Below are 16,548 nucleotides of genomic sequence, written 5' to 3'. Positions count from 1 at the left end.
ACATCCACTCTGGTGTCATTGATGCACGCTGCTGCCTGTGCGGCGAGGTTGCCTCGTTGAACCACATCCTCTAGGGCTGTCTGGGATATCCCCCGCCTAAACCCCCGCCTGCCGACCTCGTCTCGCCACCCCCCACCGACTATCAATGGGAGGCCCTTCTCTCCAGCCCCGACCGAGACATCCAAACACGGATCCTGGCACGAGCTGAAGACGCCATCGTGAAGCACAGTCTGGCAGTCTACGTAGCTTAGCTTCCCTTATCCCTTACTCCTAACAATAAAGTTGACACTCACTCACTCACTTGCCATTAAAAGGCCCGCATACACAGCTTCGCTGGGCATCCTTCTTCACGGAGTGGAAGGGCACTGGGTTCTTTTACGCAACTGGTTTATTAATTAATCAATAAAAATGTTCCGGAGTAGAAGGAATTCCGTTTCACTCTCTTTAAGATTTTGTGGTTTTCTGGCGTCTGTAGGTCTTTTCCATCACCTGCAGAGGAAAGTCTACAGAGGAAAGTCCGCCGCGTCCCGTGAGTCCGCCAGCTTCGCAGCTGTACCAAGAGTTCTCAAACCAAAAGTTCCCCGTACAGCCTAAGAAACGGGTGCGCAACGTTGAGGCGCAAGTAAGGAAAAGCGACCCGCAGCTGCCTATGAGAGCCGCATGTCAGAAGGTCAGTGAGCTCACTGGTGTTAGAAAACGCAGTGCCTGCCGGATTAAGCTCGACGTGAACAGTGACACCCTGAAGACAGCGAAGCGCAAGCGCATGCGCCTTATATGCCCGAGCGAAAACCAGCCGGACAAGGCTGCAACTTGATGACAGCTTCCCCTTCGCAGCTCTACGAAGTGCAGCAGTACTTTCTGCGAAATGAAATTTCGACAGCTGAAAAACTCGCTCAAGATTTGGCCAGTGGCAGTAACATGAACATGACTAAAATGAGCGTGCGAACGATGCAAAGGCTGTCTAATGATATTGGAAGAGAAATATTGTGCGCTGTTCGCGATAAACGACGTCATCGTGTGGCGATGGCATCCGTGCGTGCTATCCGAGAACTTCGCACTGAAAAATGGTATGTACGAGAGTTTCGTAGTGTGTAGATGAATGAGCAAATTTTTTTTTATTCACCCAGCAAACCCATACCATCAAAACATTGCTCTTGAGACGCAACAGATGTGACGCGCGTATGGCTGCAGTTACGTGGAATCGTAGAGGACGCGCCGACACGTCCAGCCCAATATTCTTCAGTGAGGACACGGTAGCGTCCAAACTTTCGGTGCTCGTGATCGAAACAAACACAAGCGTTCTTGCTTGCCAGTTCTGTGCGTCGCTTATTTCAGCGGGACACACATTAAAGTGAAAGTTACAAACGCCACTGTTTTTTGCAGCCTCACGTCGTGCACCATATGATTTTGACGGTAGCAATGCCACTCACGCAAAGCAACGCTAAAACGCACTCCCCTGGCCAGCGTTTTAGAGCGCAGCTCTTTGGCGCCCGTTCCCGCGTTTCGTGTCGCCATCGTGCCTCGCCTTAACCAGCTCCATAGCCAGAGCCAGCGCGCTGCTCTAGCTGCGATAAAACCCCTTGATAATTTGAAAGTAGCGACACTGTCCTCCACGCGGCGCTTTCCTCCTCGATTCTCCTCTCCTTTACTGCGCTGCACTTTACCCCAACCTTTCTTTCCCATCAAGAATCTCCTCTCTCCTTTCCTCCTCGGCTGCCGCAGACGGGGCGCAGCATTCTATGGAGGCGCTTTATTTTGGGCCAGTTTCACGGCCCAGTGGTGTTGAAAATTTTGAAAAATGCTGATAACCGCATCGGTCATGCCGAAGGCAACGTTTATGAGGAGGTTGGTTTTTACTAAAGCCGTGTGAACGGGGTATACTGATGTAAAAGAAGCTTTGAGGCGAGTTCAGTACTGCAGACAATTTTCTGCCACATCTAATGAATACATTGTTGCGCAAAAAAAAAGGAAAAAAAAAGACTTGGGAAGGAAGAGTACGAAACGACAGATTGAGCGCTGAACTTCAACTCATTTTATTCTGAGAGCAGGGCTGGGAGAATGAACAAATGCGCATGCGTACATCAGTGTTACCTAGAGCGATTAAAGTGACGTTTTCAACATTTGCAACTCGTTTTCAAACAGAAAAACAGACGTGTCACTAATACAACTCGTGCCTCTTACTTTTATGTGATATGCCTCCAAAAGTTCTCTTGCTAACGTATCACCACTCCTGCCAAGTATCTTTATCTCACGCAGTAGTGGCTGGCATGTTCCTTCCAGGCAAACCGTGCAATGCGCAGGTAAATGCGCGTTACCTTTGTTGATTACAGACAGTTCATGCTCCCGGGCCCGGTCATTAACACATCTCCCCGTTTGTCCAACGTAGGATTTCCCGCATTTTAGGGGTATTTCGTATATAACGCCCGTCACACATTTCACGTACTGTCTAGTGTGCTTTTTCTGGCATCCTGACTTTTTGTCAACGCGGCTTATGCGCGGACACAGTCCAGCCAACTTGCGTGGTGCCGAGAAAACAACTGGCACACCAAACCTTGTGGCGACTTTCTTCAAGTTGTGGGAAAGCTTGTGGATGTATGGCACCACTACGAGTTTGCCTCGTTCTTGGTCGGGCCTAGGCGTGTGCCTTTTTCCCTTCACCTACGGGAGCAATGTTTTTGACACCGCCACAATGACCGAGCTCGGGTAGCCGGCTGTGTGTAGCCTCGCCAAAAGCTTATCAAAGCTAGTTTGCATCGCGTGGGGGCACGACTTCATGAGAGCAGATTCAAGGCAAAGAGTGGCTATTCCTCTTTTAACTAGCTTTGAGTGTGCCGAATCATACGGCAGCAATTCCTTCTGGGTACGTGGGCTATACTGCCAACCTACGTGGTCTTTGTCAAAACCTAAAGACAGATCTAAAAACTGTAGAGTGCCACGGGAACGGATTTCATGTGTAAATAGCACGCCTTTCCCATGTAGTCTAAAAACATCTAAGATCTGGCTAATGCACTGATAAACGGTAAAATTATGGTTACTTTTTAAAAGAATTCAAAATCATCGACATATCTAAAGGCCTTAAGGTAGAGCCTATCGTCAAAGGAACTGTGCAGGTCGCGGTTAATTGAAGCCAAGAAAATGTCACACAGCACAGGAGCGACGCAGGACCCAATGCATATCCCTTGTCGTTGAACATACCAGTCGTAGTTAAAAAAAAATAAAAGTAGACCTTAAGTAAAATTCCAATAAAACCATAAAATTAAGAGCTCTAGAGATGTAATTCAATTCCTGAAAGGAAACCCCTCTATCGCACACGCTTTTTCTGTAGGCGTAGTTGATTTGTTTTACTCAGTGCCTCAACAAGAAATGTATGCCTCTGTTAGGGATTGCATTGACCGCAACGACACAGTAGATTTTCAGAATCTAGTGGGCATGTCCATTGACAATGTTATAGTTTTATTGGAATTTTACTTAAAGTCTACCTTTATTACTTTTAACGCCGACCTGTATGTTGAACGACAAGGGATATGCATTGGGTCTTGCGTCGCTCCCGTGCTGTGTGACATTTTCTTGGCTTCAATTGACTTCGACCTGCACAGTTCCTTTGACGATAGGTTCTGCCTTAAGGCTTTTAGATATATCGATGATTTTTTAATTCTTTTAAAATGTAACCATAATTTTACCGTTGACCAGTGCATTAGCCAAATCTTAGATGCTTTAGACCACATGGGAAAGGCATGCTATTTACACATGAAATCCCTTCCCATGGCACTCTACAGTTTTTAGATCTATCTTTAGGTTTTGACAAAGACCACGTATGTTGGCAGTATAGCCCACGTGCCCAGAGGGAATTGCTACCGTATAATGCGGCACACTCAAAGCTAGTTAAAAGAGGAATAGCCACTCTTTGCCTTGAATCTGCTTTCATGAAGTCGTGCCCCCACGCGATGCAGACTAGCTTTGATAAGTGATTGGCGAGGCTACACACAGCCGGCTACCCGAGCTCGGTCATTGGGGCGGTGTCAAAAACATTGCTCCCATAGGTGAAGGGAAAAAGGCACACGCCTAGGCCCGCCCAAGAACGAGGCAAACCCGCAGTGGTGCCATACACCCATAAGCTTTCCCACAACTTGAAGAAAGTCGCCACAAGGTTTGGTGTGCCAGTTGTTTTCTCGGCACCACGCAAGTTGGCTGGACTGTGTCCGCGCATAAGCCGCGTTGACAAAAAGTCAGGATGCCAGAAAAAGCACACTAGACAGTACGTGAAATGTGTGACAGGCCTTATATACGAAATACCGCTAAAATGCGGGAAATCCTACGTTGGACAAAGGGGGAGATGTGTTTATGACCGGGCCTGGGAGCATGAACGGTCCGTAATCAACAAAGGTAACGCGCATTTACCTGCGCATTGCACGGTTTGCCTGGAAGGAACATGCCAGCCACTACTGCCTGAGATGAAGATACTTGGCAGGAGTGGTGACACGTTAGCAAGATAACTTTTGGAGGCATATCACATAAAAGTAAGAGGCACCAGTTGTATTCGTGACACGTCTGTTTTTCTGTTTGAAAACGAGTTGCAAATGTTGAAAAGGTCACTGTAATCGCTCTAGGCAACACTGATGTACACATGCGCATTTGGGCATTCTCACTGGCCTGCTCTAAGAATAAAATGAGTAGAAGTTCAGCGCTCAATCTGTCGTTTCGCACTCTTCCTTCCCAAGTCTTTTTTTTTTTCTTTTTTTGGCGCAACAATGTATTGATTAGATCCAAACCAACTCGCCCAGCAACAAGTTCTACTTTCTGCCACATGATGAGATGCTTTACTTTGTGCGTCTGAACTAGTATTGCTTATGGCACATCCCCCTGCGTGTGGCTTATTTTAAGCGAAAGCCTTAGATCTGTGTTTCAATGTCACGTTGCGAGGTATAGAAAAATCAAGTAACCCAAGGAAGGCCGGTAGCGAACCAAATCGTGCCCAGCAGAGTATAAGAGATGATTACTGATTAGCGAAGTTAATTATTGACTACTGATTGTATTAGGACGGATTAAGGTGTATTAAGGAGGAGGATATTACATCCCTCTAGCGCGCTTTCCATCCTGACCATGTACATCATAAATAGCAGTGGGGATGAAGGGCACCCCTGCCTCAGTCCCTTTTCGAGATTAACTTTCTCCTCGATCCTCATCCCTTCCCATTCAACGAAAGCGGTGTTTTATAGGTGAAGCTCCCTCAAAAGCTCTATGGAATCGTCGACCAACCTTTCCCTTCCAGAATATCCTACAAAATGTTGCGGTCTTCCTTGTCATACGTTCCTGTATTATGTAAAAAAGCTACATATAACAGTATTCTTTCTACAATGGATATTTCAATAGACTGAGTAAGGACAAATAAGTTATCTTCAAGACGCCTACCAATTCTGAAGCCATTCTGAAGTTCTCCCAAAATGCCATTATTCTCTGTCCATGCTTGTAGCTTTAATTTAATCACCTGCACTGCTATTAAACCGTATATTACCGACGTAATAGTCAAAGGTCTATAGCGGATGGGCGCAGACGAGCGCCATCTGGTGGTGTTGCAAGAAACCCAGCGGCACGCACGGCAAGACCATCACAGCAGCAGCAGCGCCCGGAAAGTAGGTAGAAGAGGCAAAGAAAGCTTCTCTTTAAAACTTGTAGGTGGTGCATTTTCATGCAGGGGCGGTGGTGCACAGCGCTCTGATACTCTGCAGGCGCGATCATCAGCGTGTCAAATAGGCGCTGCGCTCGTCTTTTTGAAGCTGCGAAACCTGGTGAGAGGCCCTTTAAAGAACGCACTCAGTTCGCTATGGTTCCCAATACTGCTCTGCTGTCTTCTCGTGAGAAGACATCGTCCAAACCTGCCGATAACTTTGATGATAGTAGCTGACGTTCTCCTTTGTCACTGTCAAAGTCTGCGCAGATTCTTAACGCCGTATACCGGTACAGGTTTGACAGTTATGACAAACCGTTGAACCAAGCCTCTACCGCAACACACCACACCACTACTGTAGATACCAGCCAAATTCATCGGCGTGCTTATCGAGCATCCGCCATTGAACTTCGCGTCATTCAGAAAGAAGTGACCGTCTTGCAGTCCTTGTGATTTCTCTGTTATTCTCGTAAAAAAAAATGGGGCTTCCCCTCCGAATGCCGCCACCTGAACAAGGTCAATAAGAGTGATGTATTTATACTTTGCCACATATCGATAACCTGCTTGAATGTCTCCACGGCGCGAATTAGTTCTCCTCCATCGACCCCCATTTGTGATCCTGGCAAATCACAGTGAATGACAATGATCGGGAGAAGACTGCCTTTGTAATACAAGAAGCAGTTGTTGACGTTGCAGGTATCAGATCTGGCCCGGACAAAGTGTGAATTGTTGTGGATTTCCCCGTGCCGAAGTTTATTTACAATGTTCGCAGTTTCGTCGGCCTCTGCTGATATTTTCTTCGGTTTGCCAAGGATTTTGCTACTATCGCCCGACTCTCTACCGACCTTTGCTAGATGCCTCGATGAAGGGGTACGCTACAAGCTTTGGCTTTCGCCAAGCTGATCACCCTGCTTACGTCCGAACATATTCTAGCTCACTCTGATGACTCTTTCCCCACGGAGGTCCGCTCCGACGCCGGTGGCCATAGCATATACGCTGTTTACTCGCACCATCAGCCCGGACACGACCATGATTTAGCGTACTCCAGCTGTCCTTCCAATCCGGAGCGGAACTATACTCCATTAGGAAGAGGGTGTGTCTCGCTCTGGTCCGGACTGTTGTAAAATTTCAAACCCTTACTCTGCGGCCAACAGTCCTCCGTTACCACTGACCACCACGCACTTTGCTGGCTTTCGCTTCTGAAAGACAACATTGGCCACCTTAGGCGCTGGGTTTGGCGGTTTCATGAGCATCTTTCTATTTTGTCGTGCACAAGTCTGCCCGCTTGCACCAAAATGTAGAGTGTTTATCCCGTTATCCAGTGGATCTACCTGACCACGAATACAGCGACACCACAGCCTGTGTTACACAGATGTCTGTCCCGTCTGCAATGAACAGAGGCGTGATGCCGCCTTGCACCAACTCATTGTGCGGCTGAATTCTTCACCTCCTGATGCCAACCTGCGCATGTTTTTACTCCGCGATGGCATCTTTTTGCCGTCGCACTAGGTTCCGACAACCTGAGATACTCCTTGTGATTGCGGAACATCTGCGGCCGACCATTATTGCACACCTTCACGATGTACCAATGGTGGGCCACCTAGGCTTTTCTCGTACGTATGACCGCATACGCCATTGCTTTTACTGGCACGGCATGCACCGGTCTGTGCACGAACGCGTCATTTCGTGTGACCTCTGCCAACGTGGAAACAGGCCCTCCGTTCTCCTATAGTGGTCCACATCAGTCCTTGGACATCCCCTATGCGTCTTTCTTTCGCATTGGCATCCACTTGCTTAGCCCGTTGCTTGTGTCTCACTCTTTGAACAAGTCAATCGCCGTTATAACATATTATTTCACACATGCGATCAAGCGCGCCCTGGCGATCAGCTCTGCGAATTACGTCACCAACGCTTTGTTGTGTGACGTCAGCTTTTATCGCGGCGCTCCTAAACAGCTCTTTACGGACATGGCCTAAGCAATTGCTCTCTAACGTGATCGCCAACATTCTTGGATCGTGTGAGACCAGGCACAAGCTCACCCAGCTTATCATATCCGGACTAAGGGGATAGAAGAACGCTTGAATCGCGCGCTCACAGCTCACAGACATGTCGTGGACGTATGTTTCCTCTGAGTTCCGCCACTTTGACGTGAGCCTATCATTCGTGACATTCGCATACAATTCATCACGCTATGTTGTCACCGGTTTCTCTCAGCTCTATTTATTGTTGGGCGGCGATCTTACCTTGCCCAGAGATACCTCGCTGCTTTCCACTACGCCTGCTACCAGTGACTATGCCCCCAACGCAATTACTCGAGCCCATCACGCCTTTCAGGTTGGCCGCCAGCGATTAGCCACGTCACACTCACAACAGAAGACACAGTACGACAGGCATCGCCGGCTCACCTGTTTTCGGCCAGGTTCCCTGGTTCTTCTCTGGAGTGACTCCAACGCGCGCGTTCTCAGAAAGAAACTGCTGTTGGCTTACACTGACTCTTACATTCCTTGTTCTACGACTGTTGATCACTTCAAACCTACATTACCCAATTCATCCTTTGGACTTGTATGCTGTCATGTGGCAATACCTGTGCTCGTTAGGCTGTACACTGTGTTATAATGTTTACCTTGATGAACACGAAACCGTGGTAAACTAAGACAACACTTAGCCGAGCATATCCGGGAGTGTGCATCTGTACGTTATTTTAATAAAACTGCATTAAGTGTAGACATCACTATCAGCACACATGTGAAATGACTGCATGAGGCACACCATTCCTAAAAGAAAAGGCAGAACGTTGCGTGAGCTAACCAAGAATCATCTTGTAAATAAAGATATTTCTAAGCGAGTTGTAAAATTGAGGCTGTGGCGGTTTCGTTGCTTTGAATATGTGAAACTCACCCGCAAGTTTAAATCATCGTTCATATCCTCTTGAATAAACATTCAAGTTGGTAATGCCGCATACAAAGACACCAACTTTCACTACTGCAGCAACGAGCCGTATTGAAAAGAATATCAAGCCAGTAGCTAATAGCCGGTCGACGCTCATGTGATATTAACTGCATAAATATTCGTACCCATTACAGGTATGAAAGCCTAAGTGCTCCCAGTTTGCAAGCAGAAGATCCTGCAGGTATACCTGCGGCTTGGCACTTTCCTGTGTCTTCTCGGTGGCAGTAGGCTGACGTTGTTGCGCTGAGGTCCTGCGTAAGCACACAAGATGTCGGTGAAATTACAGCGAGACCATATAGCTATAGCATTGAATAGGTAAAGATGTGACGCATAAAAACGATGCAATATGGGCGTAAAATGGCGAGTGGTGCATGGAATTTTGCAGTGAAGACTACTTCACTTCAATGTCTGTTACGCCGCTTCTGTGCAGATAATGAACGTGGACCCTATATCAACTAAGAACCATTATCGGAATGATATAAGACTTCCGCAGAGAAATGCTCCCTCTTCACCTGCTTCCATTCTTTACACAAATGTATGTTTTACCCTGCAGGGCACCTATATAACCCGTTGATTCTGATTCTTTGAGTTGACTCTGAATATTCTTTTAGTGAGCAGCTTATTCTGAGTTCAGATGAGTTATGAACCTATGAGGCTGAGTGCGAGATTCCGTGGGTCTGGGTGGGTCCAAGACCATAATTCCGTTTGTCTATGTCCGAATGAATGCAAGTCTGCGTGAACCCGCAAGCCCGAGGCAGCACACCTCGGTCGGATTCCAGTGAGTAAGAGCTCAAGTGACTTCACCAGGGATATATTGGGGTGAGCATGTGTCAGAGTGGGCTTGGCTATCTCGGATGTTTTGGCTGGCATAGAGTGAGCCTGATGGGACACGATCATCAGGCATGCGACTGATGAGTCGGATGTCTTGTGAGCCTGCGATCCAGTAAGCCCGCTGAGTTGTATTTCTGTGAGCCTGGGTCTAAGTGAGCCGTAAGCTAAACCAATACCTTGTGTGTGAGCCTGAGTTCGACTCATTTTGCCAACATATGGTGGTGATTATTACGTCGCACTCAACTTTGTATTCAAGGATGAGAAATACCCGCTACCTAATAAAGAGACGACTTCGCTGTCAAAATCGCTCGAGGTGTGAACTTTTCTAATCTAAATTGCAAACATGCCTCCTTCCAAATACAGTTGGAAGCGTTATACGTTACGACACGTTATCGTAACACCTTAAGAAGAATTTGAAACATAAAAGGCTATGTACCAGGTGGATAGGCTCTCCTTCAGGGTCACATAGACCTCAGAAATTTCCCAGCTAGTCATTGAGGGATTATAAGTGGACACACCAGGAATGCGATAATTTCAAGACGTCATAGTTGTCGGCTAGAACAATAGCGAAATCTGGACACGGTTGGAGTGCTTCAAAAATAAGTCTAGCTCTTAGAAAGAAACAAATTCGGTTCTTGGAAGACATACACGGGACACATCATGGGCTCAAGAAAGTGTAGGCAAATCTGCACGTCACGGCACTATTATATATTAAGGCGCTTCGATCATTCCACAGACTCGTAAACTGTAAATTAAATTCTGGTTTTTAAAGGAGCCCTGAACCACCCCTTGGGCTTTGCGAAAAAACACATTCAGCGGATGGTACACGCTGCTGTGAACATCTCAGCCAAATTTTGCACTCGTGAGCGACGCGTGGGGTTCACAAGCGGGGCGCCAGGTCAGCTTTTTGTCAAACGTTCTCCTTTCAGAAGAAGCCAAACTCTCGCTCTCGTTTGTGTGCTTTATTGCGTCATAAAGCACATTTCCTTAGACGGCGGCTATTGGCCGATCGCTGATGTCAATCAAGAAGGGTGTTTGGATCAGTGTACTTGTTCCTACTGTTACCGTGGGTATGAATTGACACAGTTAACTGAATGGGCTGCAGTATAACTGAAGTAAGCGAAAACTTCACTTTAAATTGTCATATCTATGACGCCCTTCCGGGCGAAACCCACTGTCGTCTGTTGACGCTCAGCCATGGCTCAGCGGCGCCCGCAGCCAGCGCGCCCACGTACGTCCGAACTATTTTTGACCGCACTGCCTATTCAGCATCGCCGTCTTCGTGCCTCGTTCGTTTCGAGTGGTTTTGAACTCCAGACGTAGTCTCAAACCATACGAAGCTTATGATGCGGCACTGCCGCTTAGTTCCAACGCGGCAAATCCCGTGCTGGTCAGTGCGCATAACAATAATATAAATATGCAAGCGAGTCCATTGGTGACCAAGGCCGGTGAACGGCTACTCATGAAACCTGCAGATCAGAAGAAACTTGAAGATTGGGGTAAACTACTTTTTTTTGCAAACTATATAAAGATAGAATAACACACTCCGATCAGCGTCGCGCTTGTGAATTCGCGGATCTAAGGGTAAGGTCGGAACTACAAACGGAAGCTGACTGTCAACTCTTTAAGTGCACTTTTGTTTCCAGTAGTGTTCTAAGTACATGAAAACGTCTGTATATCACGAGCACACGCAGACGCGCACGACCTTCCATGTCGACAGAGTTAAGGTTGTTGACACTACGGCTCTTCTGTCGCCGCTTCGATCACTGTCGTTCCACGTAGCGGTAAAAGTGCCGAACGCGACCTCCCAAGGCCAGTGGCAGGGACCTGCCAAGGTTAAAGGGAGTAATCTTCTCTCCCTAATTAACCTTGAGGTGGGGTTACCATTGGGAGCTCAAGCAGCCATACAGTACTAAATGCGCAGCTTGGCGAGGCTCCGCAATGCGATACCTACCTAGAGGGACTCCATCAGTTAAAGATATGCGTGGAAATGCTCTACTGCGAGAGCTCATCGATGGGCTGGGACTGGTCGATGCTTGGCGCGTGCTTCGTTCTGGACAGTCAGGAATGACTTGTACAGGATGGGGCCTGCAGATCCGCATCAATCGTTTTTACATCGCGTCGTCACTAGCTTCCATTATGCCTTCTTCTTGGTTGATTCCTTCTGCTCTTGGCGACCACAGCTTCCTCATTCTGCGGTTTGCCGATTCTAACATAGTCTCGCAAGGACAGAGACCATGGTGCCTAAATCCACGTCTCCTAAAATACAGGCAGGCAACCACAGAGGTATCATCTATTCTCTTTCGATCGCTGCACAACAAAGAGAATCTAGGTGGCACAGAATGGGATGACGTGAAGATCAGAGTGCGCGAGTGCTTCAGGTCTTGGGGCAAGCGTGGAGCGCGCGAGGAGCGTGAGGCGATTAAAATTGTCTCCGACGCGATCCCCCTGCTCTCGAGGCCACTGTCCGGCGGGCCTGTGTTGCTCCGGCGCTGGCCTCACTCCGAAAGGAACTTCGGATTCTCCTGCAACGACGCTGGGATAGCTTGAGGGTCAGAACCCGAGCAGAGCAGTGGGAAATTGAAGCGTGGTGCAGCAGAAACGTCTTACGTAGTCATCCTTCAAGGAAGAGCACACCTCTCTCTTCTCTAATAGATCCAAGTGATGGTAGCATAGTCAATTCATCAGATGCAGTTTTTGCACTGGCGAGGCACTTTTACATGACCTTGTATGCCGAACCAGTTGCCTCACCAGCTGTCTTTCCTTTTGCTTCACCAGCTGAGCCGCCACAAGTATGTGACTCAGCCATAGATAAGGACGAGCTATTTTCGGCTTTGAAGTCTATGAGGCGTAATCGCAGTCCAGGATCCGATGGTCTGACGGTCGAATGTTATGTTAAGTTTTGGGCACTGTTAGGGAAGCCGTTCACATCATTGGTGAACAGGCTACTCAGTGAAAGGGCATTGTCAGCGTTTCAACAAGAAGGGCTAATCACTCTCCTTTGTAAAGACGAGGGGAGAAGCTCCGATCTGAGAGCATGGCATCCAATCACACTTCTGAACTGCGATTATAAGCTCATAGCAAAGTGCCTGTGTATGGGACTCACGCCAGTACTCAACACTGTTTTGGGTCCATAGCAGGCATGTGGTGTTCAGGGGCGGTCCACTCAGCTTCACGGTTTAGCAGTAAAAGACTCTCTCCTGTGGGCACATACCAGGAAACTTACAGGTATTATTTGCTCCTTCGATCAGGAGAAGGCTTTCGACATCATTAGCCATAGGTACCTTTTCCGTGTTCTGGAAGAAGCTGGTTTTAGTGTGGGTTTTCGGCAGATGGTTGAAGCTTTGTATTCTCGGCCGACTTCTGCTGTTCTCCTACGGTACCGCGTCTCGGAGGCATTCATTGTGAGACGCAATGTACGGCACGGGGACACTCTCTCACCTGCCCTCCACGTACTCGCTTTTGAACCGCTTCTGTAGAGGTTGTCCTGTGATAGCAGAGTTGGCAGGTTCCTCCCGGACGGGGCGTCAGCTTGCAGCATCCTGGAGGTCATCGACAGTTACTGCGAGGCGACAGGTGCAAGGCTGAATAGGTCGAAAAGTGCAGCCATGTACTTGAACTCTACTCCGTCCAGTCCTCAGCCCATTCATGGTCTCCCTGTAAAAATGCGGCTGCGCATTGTATGTTTCCAATTCGAACCAGACGGTCTCTGTCCGGAAAACTGGCACCAGGCTAAGGAGAAGCTTGAAACCAGGATTCAGGAATTTAGCGCGTTGTCATACCCATTGACTGCTCGAGCGACAATTCTTCACTCACTTCTGTTTTTCTTCCTGGCGTATGTGGCGTGTGTGTCTCCTGTTCCAACCCGAACCAAGCTTATCTTGGAGAGGGTCCTCTTTAGCTTCCTCTGGAAGGGGACAACTGGTCGTGTAGCTAGGCAGGTGCTCAAGTAGCCCAGAGATAAGGGGCGACTCGGAGTACCCGGCCTGGGCATCGTGGCGCCTGTACTATACGCCAGGTCGACCCAGGTCACACTTAACTCGGATATGCTCCTAACTCGAAGCTTAACCTTCTTTTTCTAGCACCCGACTCCGCTTATTTCCGCAGAGCACATTTTCCCACTGTGTGCCTCACTCAGGTTCCCCGTCCGCCATTTATGCGGCGGCTGCCAATTCTCTGGTAAGCCTCCGCAAGGTACACCCCGGCATAGACGTAGTTTCAACTCCAATCCAAGAACTAGTCAATATCCTCACCCCAGGTCTCCCCCGCATTGCCAAAGGTACGATCTGTCCATCCACGGGCCAAACTGCAAGCTCATTACGGCCAGTTTCCTCGACGCTAGGCGAGCTACGTTCATGTACCGCCTGGCGCGAGGGTGCCTGCCGTTAAGTTACAGGCCCTTCACAGCCGTCCCGGCTCGTGGAGTGTGCCCCTTTCGTGGCGGTCGTGATGACTCGGTTCATATCTTTACGCAGTGTTTGCTTGCTGCAGCTGTTCTCCAAAGGATTGCTAGTCTCTTTAAGCTCCCAGGTGTTCCATATCAGACTGTTCGATTTTCGCTCCCTTTGCCTAATCAGGCAAACAAGCAGTTCGTGCTCCTTCTCGCCGAGTGCTTATACCAAGTTTGGTTGGCACGCTGTGATGTACTTTTCGGGGGGCGGGCGCCGGGCCTTCACGAGGTGCTTGCGAAAGCACGGAAGAAGGTCTGGTTCCATCTCACCCGGGAGCGGCATCGCTTGGGCGACAAGAACTTTCCCGTAATGTGGGCTCGTCCTGCCGTGATTTTTGATGAGTCAGGTGGAAAGCTATCCGCTAAGTTATGATGCATGCTCCTAAGGTCGCTCGACTCGGCCGTGTGTGCCAGTCGATCCACAGGGTTTTGTTTGGCTCAGTGGAACCCACTGTCGGAACCGGTCGTGGCGCACCCCCGTGTGGTCGCGCTGCTCCGCGGTTGGCTTTGGTGGTCTCCATAGTTGTATGCCTTGACCTCTTTTCCGAGGGTCAGTCAGGCTTGTGTCCTGTAAGACCGACATGGCTGTTTGTGTGTTGAGGGCAGTAACTCAGTTGTGCTGCACCACAACAGCCCCCTTGTCCGGGATGGATCGTTGGCCCGAAACAAAGCCCCCTGCCCAGTCAACCCGGGTAGAGGGGGAGTGCCGGGGTCAATGTATCGGATGATGTTGGGTTGATGAGTACATGTAAGTTCTGGGACGTGGCATCACCGGGTGACAAGTCCTCTTCCCATCTGACAACGGCACCTCCAGACGTTGCAGCGCAGTAAATGCAGGTTCTCCGATTAGTTCTGTCGGCACTCGTGCGGCTGCAGCGGAGCTGACTGTATCTTCGGTTTCTTCCGCTCGGCTCAATTCAATAGCGCTGAATTTAACCCCGGAGATTGCATCGCCGACCGAGCGCGCTAAGCGCCCACAGCTATTTCTGGCAGGAATGAGTAAGCGAGATGCGCCTTTCCATGTCATCGGGTGCAAAGCCAGCGACAGAAAATCGTGAAGTCTCGGTATTTGCTGCCTCAAGATGACTCTTTGTGGTCTGCTTGGCTACCGCGGATTGGCCTTCCTTCCAGAGAGACGCGGGAAAACCTGCGCGTTTGCGGTAGGCACTTCGCAAGGGATGCCTTCCGTTACGATCCGGAACTTCTACAAGGCACAGACGCCAGTTGGACACGTTTGCATTTGAAGGCAAATGCACTGCCGACGTTGTTCCTTCCCGACAGAAAGGTAAGCGGAAAGTTCATATTTCTCATTCCTTAAGTCTACAAACTTGTAGCAATACGATGGTACACTTGGCAATCAGCCGCAGTGGAAAATATGCTACAGTTTTCCAGATGTAATTAGTCGATCACAAGCATTGATGTATGGAGACTGCAGCAGACATACGGGTGTTTCAGAGATGCTGTGTAACGTATCCGTGATCCCAATAAAATTAATTACTTTCATCCCACTTCAATTACGACCATTCTGACTATTTCTTTAGCTTCACAAAGCTTTAATGAGTCAGACATCAAAATTGTGCCTCACTTCAATCATTTCGAGATGCAGTACTACTTGCATGACATTTGCGTTGTTCAATGTGCTAATAAATAATATTAAGCTAATTAAGTTGTGGCAAATGGTGCGACTAAGTGACACAGGTTGGTACTTCATGCAGTCCAGCATAGTAGCACCTCGCCACTCCCTCTCCCAAGGTAAATTGGCATTCCAGGTTGCATTTTTCTGAAACGCATTCTTTGTGCCATGGGGAGCAAGGCTGTACAATATTACTTTATGTCATGAGATAGTTTGGATACAATTGGCTATTAAAACTGGGTAGTGTTGGTTTTTCTGCAAAGTACATGTGCTTTTGAACTGTTTCGACATGTGGCATAATACAATAAATTGTATGCTAATTCGAAAATTGTATTATTGCACTAATCTGCCAATTCAAATGTGATGTGTCATATAGTAAATGTAGTCTCTGAAAGGTAACACAACTGAATTTCTATTCCATTTATCACAGGTGATTTGAAGAATCTGGTGCCATTAATAATACCAGTAGTTGAGAGTTGTAGCCTATTTGCATAAAGGGTGTTCACCATTCATAATTTCATTTATGGCTACATAAACTCATTATTGATAAGTACTAGTAGTGGTCTTCCATGTTACAGTGAGACATTTTCACAGCGCAACGATCCGCTGCACGGTGAACCTCATCGCTAGATCCCTAGTGCAGCTGCATCTTGCGATCCACAGGCGGAAAGTTCACAGGAAGCGAATTAGAGGTTCGAAATAACTTTAGCACAAGTATAACTGATCACTTGGTCCACAGGCTCAGCAGGGCATTTGGGCCAGTGAATTTCATCCAACCAGAGCTGGTCTGCAAGTTTCCTGTAAAGTAAGTTTATTACTCTCACTTTACTGAGCTCCTATACTAAATCGTTCTGTGCTGTGTCTGAAGCAAATACCATTTTATGGGTTCGGATTTGCAGATGCAGCTCCCCTCCTCTGCTATGCACTGTAGGAACTTAGTGTGCTGTTGATGCCAGGACTGTAGCTACAGAGACCTAACACAAGGGATTGTTAAAAAAAGATGCTGGTAAGCTTACACCA

At 48.1% G+C, this 16,548-nt stretch overlaps 1 protein-coding gene across 10 annotated transcripts in view; it reads right to left on the bottom strand.

The window, feature by feature from the left end:
- Positions 1–16,548, bottom strand: part of LOC135896749 (kinesin-like protein KIF12) — a 535,077-nt gene that overhangs the window by 118,409 nt on the left and 400,120 nt on the right. For 9 of the 10 annotated variants that reach the window (XM_065425246.1, XM_065425247.2, XM_065425245.1 and 6 more), the window contains exon 14: positions 8,802–8,865. The exons of the other annotated variant lie outside the window; for it this stretch is intronic. In XM_065425246.1, coding sequence (XP_065281318.1) covers positions 8,802–8,865 — 64 coding nt within the window. The remainder of the gene's footprint in view (positions 1–8,801; positions 8,866–16,548) is intronic. 10 annotated transcript variants of the gene reach the window in all.

Source organism: Dermacentor albipictus, chromosome 2, assembly GCF_038994185.2.
Source record: "Dermacentor albipictus isolate Rhodes 1998 colony chromosome 2, USDA_Dalb.pri_finalv2, whole genome shotgun sequence".
Taxonomy (NCBI): Eukaryota; Metazoa; Arthropoda; class Arachnida; order Ixodida; family Ixodidae; genus Dermacentor; species Dermacentor albipictus.
The sequence above is the reverse complement of the archived record's forward strand: the minus strand, read 5'-3'. Positions and strand labels throughout refer to the sequence as shown.